The 14,182-nt window shown below is 46.2% G+C and overlaps 1 protein-coding gene across 6 annotated transcripts in view; it reads right to left on the reverse strand.

Moving 5' to 3' along the window:
* The window catches only part of SHISA6 (shisa family member 6), a 417,240-nt gene that overhangs the window by 8,990 nt on the left and 394,068 nt on the right, over positions 1 to 14,182 (reverse strand). For 5 of the 6 annotated variants that reach the window (XM_053298957.1, XM_053298956.1, XM_053298958.1 and 2 more), the window contains one exon: positions 3,740 to 3,892. In XM_053298957.1, the coding sequence (XP_053154932.1) occupies positions 3,740 to 3,892 (153 nt within the window). The remainder of the gene's footprint in view (positions 1 to 3,739; positions 3,893 to 14,182) is intronic. The other variant, XM_053298959.1, reaches the window with a different exon arrangement.

A 14,182-nucleotide genomic window follows, 5' to 3' on the forward strand; every position in this document is an offset into this window, starting at 1 on the left:
AATCCAAATAAGACAGAGGTACTTATTGTGCAGGATTGGAACTCAGGATACAATTTTGATCTGCTAGTTCTGGATGGGGTCACACTTTCCCAGAAGGAACACGTACACAGTCTGGAAGTGTTTCTGGATCCATACCTCTCCCTGGTATCTCAGGTTGAGGCAGTGGCCAGAAGTGCTTTCTATCGGCTTTGGCTGATACGCCAGCTGCATCCATTTCTTGAGGTGAATGATTTCAGAACAGTGGTAACCTCCACACTTGACTACTGCAATGTGCTCTATGTGGGGCTGCCTTTGTACGTAATACAGAAACTGCAGTTGATACAGAATGAGGCAGCCAGGTTGGTCTCTGGGTCATCTTGAAGAGACCATATCACTCCTATATTAAAAGACTTACACTGGCAGCTAATACATTTCCAGGCATAATACAAAGTGCTGGTTATAAACGATAAAGCCCTAAACAGCTTAGGCTCTGGGTATCTAAGAGAATATCTTCTTCACCATGAGCCCTATCGCCCATTGCAATAATCTGGAGAGGTCCGTTTGCAATTGCCACTGACTCATCTGGTGGCCACACAGGGATGGGCCTTCAAGACTCTGGAATACGCTCCCTGCTGAGATAAGAGCCTTCCCATCTCTGACAACTTTTAAAAAGTATCTAAGGACTTATTTCTTCAGCCAAGCTTTTTAATTTGACTTTGGTTTTAAATTGTTTTAAGGTTTTTATCTTCTGTGTTTTAGTTTATGTTGTTGCAAATCACCCAGAGATAAAAGTTTGGGGTGGTATACAAATTTGATAGTTTAATTTAATTTAATACTTGTAGCAAGTCCCTCCCCACTACAAGAGGTTTTACTTACCAGGACATTGATTTGGTGCAGGAAATATGTCATAGTACCTCCCCAGAAGTGACAACAAGGAGACTTTGCAGTGATTAACATGGATAAGGAGAAACACATGAGATGTCTCTTGCTGGATTGTACCATTTCAGACTGTAGGGGGAATATCACATGTTTGAATGCTCCCACAATAAATTAACATGAAACTAGCCTATCAGAGAAAAGGCGGACTTAGAATGTTCTCCTGGATGTGGCAGCCGTGTAGGGAGCATTTTATGAGTAGGACCTCTAAAACATTCAGCCCCATGTCTGCATTCTGAAATGGCATAACCCAGTAACAGATCCATCCAGGAAGGCTTCTACTTTCCTATGCGTTTCTGTGTTGTTAATCTTGTCTGTTTTGTATTGGACAGTCTGAGCAAGCAAGAGGTAAAATGTTGTGCTCTGAAAACGTGTACATCAAGAGACTACAATCCAGAAAGATGGCTGACATTCTGCGCAGAGGAACGCCAGCATAAGGGACCTGCTGGGCCTGCTGCGCCATGAGAAGGGCATTCCTGACAGTGTGGCACAACAGGTCAGGTTGCACAACAACTTAAAGCCGTGTCCATGCATTAGTGCAGTGCTACTTCCATTGTATCCAGTGGAAATAGCACTGCACAGTTGTACAGATGCTGCTTTAAATCATTGGGCAACCTGACCTGTTGCACAACATCAGGAATGCCTTTCCCATGGCTCAGTAGTCCCAGCAGGTTCCTTATGCTGGCATGCTCCTGCATGGAAGATCAGCCAATGCTGGCTAAGGAAGGCATATATCTTGACACATTAGCACTGGACAAATTAATACTTAGGGGGACACAAGCAATGTTACCAGTGGTAAGGGCAAAGTATTAATCAATACTACAGCAAGGCATAGATGCTGTGAAGGCTGCTGGATCCCATGCGAGGTGGAGAAACTGTCTGAGAGAATTTTACTCCTTTTAAAATGTCATTCTGGAGACATTTCAGTTCTGACCAACAAGGTATGTTTGTTTGTTTGAAATATTTCTATACCGCCCAAAACTTGCATCTGTGGGCGGTTATACCTCAGTGATAAGCAAGGTTCAGCTGAAGCATGACTCTTCAGAGCCTCATTTGTAGACTATGAAGCTGAATACAACCCCTTTTGTTGATTTCTTGGGAGGGGCACAAATAGGTTCTCTAGGAAAGGGACAAATAAGGGAAATATGAAGAAATTGAAAAGTGTTTTGGGCGGAGATAACTGCAACTTAGTTTTGGTGGCAAGGGATCTCCTTTATTTTTATTTTTAAATTGATACTGTGGTGGCAGTTGCCACAGCACTTGAAGTGCTGGTAGTCTTCCTGATTGCCATTTATTTCCACAGACTGCACCAGGGAATGCTGCTACATCATGACGTAGCATTGTTCCCCGTGTATCCTGGGGAAATAAATGTTGGCTGGCAGGAGCCAATCAGCAAGAAGATAACCAGATTTTTTCAAAGATAAAAGAATAAAGGACTCCCACCACCTTTGCCACCACCACAAAGCTGCTCTCATCCTCTCATCAATGTCACCCACACCTCTGAATGTCCTCAGGGCACCTCCCCATCTCTCCCCCAAATCACTGAATGCCCCCTCTTTCCTTCCTGTGACTACACAGCAAAAATGGGGAACCTGTTCAGATCAGCTCTACATGCAGCACAGCAACACACAGACAGAACTGTCTGCGTATGGCTGGGCAAAGTGACTCTCCCTGTCTTCCTGTATTGTACTGTAATAACTTGCAGCTCAGTGCAGGAAGGCAGGCGAGATTGCCTAGGCAATTGTGACAACTCTCTCTCTCCCCCCCTGCTCTGTTATACAAGGAGCCATTACAAATTGCAAGAAGGTAGGGGAGCGTCTTGTTGCCAAGGCAACCAGGTAACACTCCCTGAGGCTATTCACACGATGGAGGAAAACTGGACTACGGGAGCCCAGCCCAGTTTTCCTCCATCATGAGAACCACTGGGCTTGCGGGCGAGCCCAGTGGTTCAACGGCAGCTAGCCCACCAAAGTAGCCCTCCCTTTAAACGAAGTTAGTGGAGCGGGCACTCCAGTAACCCCGTTTTTCTGATCGTGAGTCGCTGTGCCATGGCAACTTGTGAGGAGACCCCCGACTGGGAGGCTACAACAAGCCTCCCAGCCTCAGGGACATGCTGGCACTTCCAGGGGACATGAAATGAAGAGTTCCTCAGTCAGTGAAATGAACCCGAGAGTCTGGGTCAGGATGTGTAGCCTTCAGCTCAGGTTGAACTACCTGCCCCAAGAAGAGTGAAAGTAGGTATTCAAGGATGAAGGATGCAAAATGACCAAACTGAATTTTCACTCTCCTTGAATGAAAGTCAGGTGGCCTTGACAGAAAGAGCTAATAATTTGTACACTGCATTTTTAATTCTGCTTTTCTTCCAAAGAGCTCAGGGCAGTGTATATTGTTCACTCATTTTATCCTCACAGCAACCTTGTGAGGTAAGTTAGGCTGAGAGATACTACCAAGCTCACCCAGCAAGCTCTAGGGTTGAACAGTCAGGAATTTGAACCCAGCTCTCCCCAATCTTGATCCAACACTAACCACTCCACCACAGTGACTCTGAATGTTGTATGTTTGGTGTTGTCATGCTTGATATCGTAAAGGTTGGTAAATTTGAATCAGTCTAGAAAAGAGGCCACTGAGGCAACCCCTGTGCATGCTGTCACCAGCCCACTATGACAGAGTGGTTTGTCTCTACCTGAAGCTCACTTCAACGGGAAGTGATAATGAAAAAGTGTCATCACAGCAAATATGCTACAGAGCAAGAGAGAAGAATTTTTGGCTCTCACCCTAATCATGCACACTGAGCAGCAAGATAATGAAATGAGCAGACACCTACTTAATCTCTTCAGGGAAGAATATTTACTTGGGTTAGTCTTGATCGCAGTCTCATAGGATGGTGGGAGGTGAGAGAGGTTCTGGAAGGACCTGGAGAAGGAGAGATCGTAGGGCTCAGTGGCAGAGGTGAGGATATTGTTCATCCGTGGCTTTTCTGTGTGTGAGAGAGAGGAGGGGGGGAGAGAAAGAGACAGGGCCATAAGAACAATGAAAGAGTACACGGTGTGTGATGGTTCAGTTACACCATCAGATCTCCCAGTCTTGTATCACAAAGTAATTCAAGTTGACACTCGCCAAGCTGCAAACAAGAAACCCAGGGCTTTGTTTCTTCAGTGTCCATTGCAATTATTAATGAAGGCAGAGTGTGTTGCTTCACAGCCCATGGAATGCTGGCTCTTTTGCCAAGCGGATGCTAGGAAGACAGACATCTTGTTAGGTAAGAACAGATGTAGGTGAACAAGCCAGTTAATTGCAATGGGACTACTCTGAATAATTTTCCTCACCCTGTTAGCCACTGTTCTTTATATAGATAATTAGCTTGCAATTGTGTTAAGTAGTTTGAAAGCTGTATTGGGGTTCTTGTCCCACATGTCAGGTGGCCCAGTGGGATGTGCTGATCACAGTGGGATGTGCTGATCTCCATCCCATAAGAGCCCCCTCCCCTCTCCCATTGCCTCACTTCTCCTCATGCAGCCTTATGCCTCCTTCTGTGAACCAGGAACAGCACTACCTGCCTGCCTTAAATGCTTAGACAAATGGTCCTTCATTACTCATTTTTGAGGAATCATTATTAAAATATTATTGCTCTTAATTATGGCAATAATTACAATCATTATAGCTAAAGGGAGTCCTTGCATGCTTTCCATATAAACTTGATGTAATTTTCTATTAATCTGCACCACCGTAATTTGTCATCTCACCATTTTGGGAGTTATTTTTAAATCAGCAGAGCTACAGGTTGGCTTGAGCTATTGGAGAGACGTGCTGGCTGCAATTCAACACGAGTGATTTCTGTGAGCTCATGCATTGAACTCCAGATTAGATGGCAGCCTTTGGCTGCAGACAGAAGTTCTGGGCTGGAGAGGGTGACTCAATTTTCTGAAGAAAGCTGCCCATACTCTCATTTGCCCCGAGACTGCCTTTTTGAATTGAAATCGAATAACTAACTAACTTTTCTGCACCTATAGAAAGCCAAGCCTCACTATAAGAGCAGCACAGCACAGAACCCAATCTCCCCCCCAGTTCTTGTCCCAACAACTCCTGACATCTGGTTGCTACAACCATGCTCATCCAAAACCATGTCAAAATTCTAGTGGTGGCTCAATATCTCAGTGCAGCCTGCTCATACTGGCATCCTCCTCTCCATTTAAAAAAAAAAGAGGGAGGGCAAGTAAGGCATCTTGCTGTCATCCCAATAATCTGCTGTCTGAAGTGATTGCCTCACCTTGCTTCATGGAAGAGCTTCCCCAGCAAGATTCTAATACAAAGCAAGGACACCTGCTTCAAGACAACTGCTAGGCCCCATAACTCAATCACAAGAGCAAACACTATGCATGCAGATTTCAGGTTCAGTCCCCAGCATCTCCACTTCAAAGAGTCTCATTTAGCAGGGCTCAGAAAGACCTCCGCCTTAGAGAGTCATACCGTTCCGACTATCAGTACTGGACTAGATGGACCAGTGATCCAACTCTCTACAATGTAGCAAAATATGTTCAAGGGAGAACTGGTGAGCTGAATCAGAAGGGATTAGAAGTCACACTGAGGTCATTCTCTCTTTGGCTGAATAGGAAAATACTGTAATGAAAGATGCTAGTGTTATTGAAAAGTTATCCTCTGTTGCTGGATTGCCACGGCTACCACACATTCTGCACTTCTGCAGGGGCCTCTGGATCACAGATGTTGGGCAGGTATTCCAGGAGCAAAAGTATAAATGGTTTGCCTAAAGACCTAAGACTAGGGCTCTCTGGGACTGGATTCTGCAGGTTCCCTACATGAAACAATACCTGAAATAGTGCCAACAGGGCTGACATGCAGAGTCAGGTGAAAAAGACGTGATGCCCCTGCAGCCCTTCTCAATCTAACAAGGTTTTAATGCACAAAAACTGGGACAGCTGCCAAGATTTCACCTAGAGGTATTTGCTTAGGGTTCTGATGCTGCAAATTCAGAGCATGTGCCTCCTCCATCCCTGCATGAACACATCTAGATCAGATCCCACACCTTGAAGAAGCTACAGAAAAGTACTGGTAAGGACTGGATGACAGGATTTATTACTGGCCAGCTATGTAGGCAGTCATGCAGATTAAGACCATTCATTTTGCTACTCTCTCTCTTTGCCACTCACAGTCAGGAGAGCTTTCAACATCAAAGGGAGCAAAGAGGCCCCATAGGTCCTGCCACCTCTTCTAGGAAGGCAGCTTTGTTTGGTATTGAAATCACATCCCTTTGTTGCAAATCAGATCAGATGACTGCAGCCGGAGTTTAAAATCGTCTTTCATCAATCCAAGCCAGAGGAGAAAGGCCTGTCAAATTATAACATTTCTATCAGACCCAGGTGCTCAGGTATTAAAACAGGCAGAGATAAGAACATTAAAAATAGCAGCAGTGAGCAAATCCTGAGATAATGGGGAAACAAAAAGGACATGGAGGGTCACTTCACTTTGGTGTCTGTTGCGGAGCAGGCTCATGTGGAAGCTTCCAGGGGCCACAATGGCCGGCCTGGTGACAGGACAGCTGAGACCTTAAACCATTGCAGGGTAAGGATTAAAAATGAGCCCAGATATTGGCACTGCACGCAAAGCCCTGGATGTTCTTGAGTGAGATGTGATCTAGCCCAAGGAAGTCAGTGATCTGTGCTTTAGAAGCTCCAGATTCTAAGAGCATATTTTAGATGTGCAGAATTTTGAATATTAGGAACACAGGGAGCTGCCATGAGACAGAGACCATGAGGCTACTCTCACCATGAGATCACGAGGCTATTCTCACATTGGGGGGAAACTGGTTTAAAGGAGCCCAGCCCGGTTCCCCCCCATCAGGAGAACCACTGGGCTTGTGGCGCAAACCTGGTGCTTCTCTGGCAGCTAGCCTACCAAAGAAGCCCTCCCCCTAAACGGGGTTAGCGGAGGTGCTAGCGGAGGTGCAAGTGCTCCGCTAACCCCATTTTCCTGATTGTGAGTTGCCATGGTCAAGCTCCACGCCATGGTGACTCGTGAGGAGACCCCCACTGGGAAGCGAAAACAAGCCTCCCGGTCTCTGAGGTCTCCCCAGGATGCCCCATGCACTCACGTGGGGCACCCTGGGACTTCCAGCCCCCAATCCCTGCAGCCCCTACCAGCTCTGTGACAGAGCCGGTAGTCATGTTGGTGGCTAATTCGGTTGCCCCGCAACAAGAGGCTGCTCGTCTGCAGGGAGAGCGGGCTTGCCGCAGAGCCTGGTAAGGCTCTCCACAGGTCCATCTAGCTCAATATTGTCTACACAGACTGGCAGTGGCTTCTCCAAGGTTGCAGGCAGGAATCTCTCTCAGCCCTATCTTGGAGATGCCAGGGAGGGAACTTGGAACCTAGATATTCTTCCCAGATCGGCTCCATCCCCAAAGGGGAATCTCTTACAGTGCCCACACATCAAGTCTCCCATTCATATGCAACCAGAGCAGAACCCTGCTTAGCTAAGGAGACAAGTCATGCTTGCTACCACAAGACCAGTTCTCCTCTCCTCGTACATAGGAAGCTGCCATACAGTATACGAGTCAGACCATTGGTCTATCTAGCTCAGTATTGTCTTCACAGACTGGCAGCGGGCTTCTCCAAGGTTGCAGGCAGGAATCTCTCTCAGCTCTATCTTGGAGATGCCAGAGAGGCACTTGGAACCAGAGCGGCTCCATCCCCTGAGGGGAATATCTTACAGTGCTCAACAGCAGCTGAATTAAGTAGCAGGGGAGAAGATAACCCTTAGATAAGCAGGGTCGGCCCTGGTTGCATGTGAAAGGGAGATTAAAAGTGTGAGCACTGTAAGATCTTCCCCTCAGGGGATGGAGCCACTCTGGGAAGAGCAGAAGGTTCCAAGTTCCCTCCCTTACATCTCTAAGATAGGGCTGAGAGAGATTCATGCCTGCAACCTTGGAGAAGCTGCTGCCAGTCTGCGTAGTCAATACTGAGTGAGATGGACCAATGGTCTGACTCAGTATATGGCAGCTTCCTATGTTCCTATGATAGCAATTTAAACAGTAGAATGCCCACAGCTCTTCTGAGCTACACTGCAGCAGAGCTTGGTCTGCCTCCCTCAAATCAAGTGGTTGGCCAGTATTTCCTGGCTACATTAGTCACAGAGTGTCAAGCCTGGGCACTTTCCAGACTAGACCCTACAAGGATCAGGACGAATCTTGGAAGTGTGCTTCCAGACTTCCTGTGTTGTGACACTGCAGTCCCTACATGGACAGCAGGGTGCCGTTCACATTTCCAATGCTTTGTTGCAAATTTAATCGCTACGATATAGAGCAAGGATGTCACATATCAGGGGTGAAAAAGTTGCTGTTTTGGGTTGTTAGTTGCTGCAAGACTGCTTCCCCTGCTGTTTACAGCCTGAATGCGACTTGCCCGAATGGAGGCATTTTGCTGCTAATGAGCAGCTAGTCTGGGAAGCACCCTGATTGCTGTCTGTAAGAGTTCTGGTGTCCATCACATCATCTGGAAATGACTGCCCCCTGCAATTCCCTCCACTTCCAACTGCGTTCTGCAAGCACAAACAGGAAAGTGCTTTAATGCAGTTGAACACATGAATATCACTGTTACCTCCCTGACACTTCACTCCAAAAGGATTGATTGATTGATTGATTGATTTACTTTGTGCAAAAAACTCAGTACCCAAAGTTGAAGTGATACATGTCTTCCTATCACCCCCCGAGGCAGAAAGGGCTGGGAAAACATAAGTGCTTGCAAGTTACCCTCTAGCAACTGTTTTTCTTCCAGTGATCAATTTGTGTTCTGAATACTTCTGCCTGCATCTAATAGTCTGAGTCCATGATGAGGCAGCAGCTTCCATTTACCAGGCAGCAAGAACCATTGATTCAACATTACATTTTAAACAGAGACTTTGCTAGCATGGAAGCATTGCCTCCACTCTAGGGCAACAGAAAGGAATTGTAGTCACATTCCATAAAGACAAGTGATTGGCACGGCATCAGGAATATTGAAAACAAATATGACAAATTTTTATATACCACTTTTCAACAAAACTTCCCAAAGTGAAATGAATGAATGAATGAATGAATGAATGAAATAGCTCTCTATCCCCAAAGGGCTCACAATCTAAAAAATAAAACAGCCACTAGCAACAGCCACTGGAGGGATGCTGTGCTGGGGATGGATAGAGTCAGTTGCTCCTACCTACTAAATAAAGAGAATCACCACTTTTAAAAAGGTGTCTTTTTGCTCATTTAGCAGGGGTTATAATAATAAGGGGTGGATAATTCTGCAGCTGTATCTTTCAAGTACTTATGTTAATGATGCAGTTTAAATGCAGAGAGGAGACATCAGGGAGAAAACATAATTCTGCTACAGATCTCTGCATCAAAATGAAACAAGAACTGTTATTTACACCCTTATAACCTGGAAAAAGAAATGGGCACATTCATAGATGTATGTGTGCCATTTGAGGTTACTTGCATGAATGAATGAACCTTCACAAATGGGGAGAAGCTGTTGTTAGGAACACGTGTAGGTGCAGAAGGTCCCCAGTCTGAATCCCTAGCATCTCCAGTGTCCTGTGTAATAGGGCTGGGAAAGACCTGAGACTTTGGAGAGCCACCAGTTAAGGTGGGCAATACTGAGCAAGGTGATAGAAGGCAGCTTCCTATGTTCATCTCAACCACTACAGAACAATCTGAAGCACAATGTTTTTTCAGTGGTTCCAGGGCACACATTCAGCTGTGCACCATCAAACAAAGAGGTGCATATTTGTGTGTGAACTGGCAACAGATATAAATATGGAGGAACATGATACCCCAAGCCTCTAATAAAAGTGGTCTGAGGTCCATCCAGTGGCACACCTAGGTAGTTTTGGTGCCTGGACAGCTTCTGCCACAAGCCCCCCCCCGGAAACCTGCTTTTGGGGGCCTCCTGCCATCTCGTGCCCGCTACAGTGCGCTGAACCTCCAACGTCCCCCCCAAATTTTAGTTGCCATGTGCGTGGCCAAGGGGTGGTGGCCGGATGCGGGGGGTGAGCCAAGCAGACCTCCACTCCCATGGCAGCAGCAGTGGTGGATGGAGCAGCCACTGGGCCTGTCCGTCTGGCCCAGCGGCTCATGAAAACTTCGAGGTGCTCCAGTGCATCAGCGCAGTTGAAATAGATCGTCACAAGCCCTTGATGTCATGGGCTTTTGACGATCTATTTCAACTGTGCAGGCATGCTGGAGCACCTCACATTTCTCAAGGGTCCCTGAGCTGGACGGAAAGACCCAGCTGCTGCTTTGGTTGCCGTTGCCACGGGGTGGGGTGGGGAGGCCTCCTTGGCTCACTCCCTGGCCGCCACCCCTCAACCGCGCATATGGCGGCTAAAATTATGGGGGGAAGTCGGAGGTTTGGTGTGGGGTGGCAGGTGCGGGGTGGTGGCAGGAGACTCCCTTGGCCATTTGGAGGGGTCCCTGGATGTTGGAGGCCACTGGGTCCATCTCAGGCCAATGATCAATGAACATTAGGAATGTGCGAAACGTTTCGGGCACAGAACAATCTGTATCTGAATCTGCCTGTTTCAGGAGATTTGTGCACAAAACAAATCTCCCATCTACAAGTTCCGAAAGATTTAGCTCCAAAACAAATCACCCAAATTTTGGAGCCAACGGATTTGTTGTTTCGGACCTCCATTTTGTGGCGATCTCCATGTAGTCTCCATTTTGTGTTTGACATCTATTTGAATTCCCCACCCTTTCAAGCTTCAGATCAGTGAATGAAAGCATGGGCTGACCTGCAGACGATTCCCTCCTGGTTCCAGATTGGCTCTTTTGGCTCTTGCCACTCCTGACTGACCCCACATTGGCCAGGGGAAGGGTCGAAGAAAGGGCAAGGTGGGGGGAGTTCAAGGAGGGATTTTCAATTAGATTTAACGAGGCAGCAGCCACCATTCTGCCTTTCTGTCTCATGGGAGAAGAGAGAGAGAGCTTTGCCTTGCCTTGCCTTGCCTTGCCATGCATTTTGCCTTCTGCCTTGCCAGCCTGAGTCCAGCCTGCCTGCCTCTGCTGCTGCATGCCAGCCTGGGAATTGATTATATCTGCTGCATTGCTTGTTTTTTGTTCTTGAGAAGAAGAGAATTCTTTTTTCACCCCCTTCTTGCTGCTGAGAAAATCACTGGCTGCCTGTGCCTGCTGTGTCTGTGCCAGCCACCAGCCCCAGCCCCTGTGGCCACTGGCCACCTGGCCCCAGCTTCCCTAGGCTTTTGCCCGAGCCTCCCCACCCACCCCAAATCTGAAGACTGAAGTGAAGGAGAGGAAGATTGAAGAAGAAAGAGTAGATTCAGAGACCAGACCACAGAAGTGGACAACTGGACACACAAAGTGGGCTAGACTGAGTGAGTGTACCCCATTTCTCTCTCCCCCCCCCTCTCTCTCTCACACACACACCCCTCTGGAATTCTGTATTCTTGGGTTTTTTCCTGTTTGGAGGGAGGTTTTGGGTTCCAGTTGAATTCAAAAAGTTGTGTGTTGTTTAATTTAGAAGAAGTTTAAACAGGGGTTCTGTGTGAGAGGGATCCCCATTAGCTAATTCCTACTAGGTGGTTAGAAGGATAGCATAGCCTTGTGGTTTAAAAAAAAACCCAGTTCTGTCTTTCCCCCCATTCCAAATACCCCCCCCCATTTTTTTTTTTAAACTGAAGCCTGTCCTCCAGCGATCTGTGCCCATAATATATCAGTATTAAGAGTCTCTGCCCAGCAGCCTACAGGCTCTGAGTGGGCAGGAAGGCACAGACTCTAGCCTCCTCCCTGCACCCACTCTCATTTGCTACCAGAGAATTTACACTCAGGACACCTCAGAAGCAACAAAACCCAGTACCCCATGTGCTTGTGGGTATGGGGGTGGTCGGCACCCTATGTGCACTACTCCACCACTCACTCTTGGCCACCCCGGTGCCCCCCAAGTGGAGTTATGGGGTGGCTGAAATCCCCATTATTCCCTATTTCCCTATGGGTAAAAAAGCTTAAAGATGCACAAACTTCACAAATTCTTTAAAAATTACCCCTTTGCCCAATTCCTTTGACATCTGGATGGTAGCAGGCACCCACTGGGGCACTACTGCCCGACCCACTCTTATGCCCCCCAAACCCCCTTTCAACCCCGAATCTGCCCCAAAGACATGCCAGCTTCAAGAATTCTTTAAAAATCAGCCCTTTGCCCAATTTCTTTGAAATCTGGGTGGTAGCTTCCTTGCAACCATTGGGCACTACCACTCACCACAACCCACCCTGGGCCACCCTGGTGCCACCTCATCAGGGAGTTATAACTAAGGCTGCTGAAATCCTAATTATTATCTATGGGGAAAAGTGTAAAGTTGCGTAAAGTTCAAAAATCATTTAAAAATCAGCCCTTTGCCCAATTCTTTTGAAATATGGGTGGTAGCTTCCTTGCACCCATTGGGAATTACCACCCACCATACCCCACTCTGGGCCACCCTGGTGCCCCCCCCCATGGAATGACAAGGTTGCTGGAATCCTCATTATTCCCTATGGGGGAAATCTTAGGGATGCGTAAACTTCAAAAATTCTTTAAATATCACCCCTTTGCCCAATTTCTTTGAAATTTGGGTGGTAGCTTTCACCCATTGGGCACTACCAACCCCCCCCCCTTTTGGCCCTGGGACCCTTTTTAAAAAATCCAAATCAATTTGGATTCAGATTCAGAAAATTTGGGTACAAATTGAATCAGGGGTGATTCGTGGGGTCAGATTCGGACCCAAAACAAATTGAGGATGTTTCAATTTGGGTACAAATTGGGGAAAAAAATCGATTCGTGCACATCCCTAATGAACATGTGCTCTCCTTCTGCCAGATAAAGGTGGCCATGGAGCACTAGCAATTGCTAATATGTTGGTGATTGTGACATGCTTCTCGTTGTCTTAAAATGTAAAGCGTACTTCCTTTTCATGAACTCACCAGCTAAATTTTTACTATTTACAGCATGTCCCGAGCTTTGGAGGAGGCAGAGGAAGCCTGAGCATATCCACAGAGTTTGTATTTCAAGGTTGAGCAAAACAGTGACTTGCTTACTTTGCATGAAGCATGTGAAATAAAGCACCCTACATTTATGTAACAGACATGCATGAAATCAGTGCAGCTTCTCATCAGCTGTTTTGCCATGCAGTCAATCAAGAGCTGGATGGAGTGAGACTGCAAACCAAAGGCCACCTTGGATCTTATTTCCCAATATTTAGCAGGATATTCTGGAATGGCTGGAGAAGTTGCTTTATGCATAATGTAGTTTGGTGCCAAGGTCAGTGGTTTGATAGGTTTCTGTTGGAAGGGACAGTACATGCATTTTATTAGTCATTCACTTATCTGAACACATCCTCAAACTGGGAAAAACCCCTACATAGCTAGCAGCTATTTTATTATAGACTTGCTGTGTGTGTGTGTGTGTGTGTTCGTGTGTCTGGAGGAGGGAGCACTTGAGGATGCGCTCAAATGCCTATTTTTTCAGGAATAGCAACATTCTTGTTAACTAGCTTTCATTCATGTGTCTCTGCATTCCTTATGCCAGCATGGCATGCTTCATGAAGTTTGCATCTCTTCTCTTTTAAAGATTGTTGTTGTTGTTGCTGCATTAATGTAAACCGCCCTGAGCCTTTTGGAAGGGCGGTATAAAAGTTTTAATAATAAATAATAAAATAAATAAATTATTGTTGTCGTCATTGTTCTTTACATAGCACCACAAGTGTCCATATTGCTTTACAAAGTAACATAATGAAAATCGACTTGTGTAACTTGCATGGGGGCGGCAGGGGGCGGGGGGGCTAACAATGAATTGTTTCCATAGCACTTCTTTTTATTTATAAATTGGAACATTATATATAATTTTAAATTTATATAACTATTTTACTGTATTGTGTAAAGTAGTTAATACTATAAAAAGAAAACAAATCAAAACTCCCACAACCAGGAGCAATTATTGCAATTGTCTTTACATAAAAATATTAGTACCATTCTTTACTGCCTTTCATGTATGGGAGCAAAAGAGTAGCTAGCATCAGGGCAACTGATATATGAATCTCTCCCCTTCTCTTCCCCTTACTTATTTTAGTTGCATCCGGCCTTTTTTTCAAAGTACCCAGAGAAGCATTTTAGCCTCACAACAACTTGTTGAGGTAGATTTGGTTGAGAGATTATGGCCACCTTAGGGCGTAATGTGGAATTATGGGTCGAATGGACCCATGGTTCCATGCCCCCTACCCACACTCTCCTGTCTG

The sequence above is a fragment of the Hemicordylus capensis genome, chromosome 2 (genome assembly GCF_027244095.1).
Source record: "Hemicordylus capensis ecotype Gifberg chromosome 2, rHemCap1.1.pri, whole genome shotgun sequence".
Classification (NCBI taxonomy): domain Eukaryota; kingdom Metazoa; phylum Chordata; class Lepidosauria; order Squamata; family Cordylidae; genus Hemicordylus; species Hemicordylus capensis.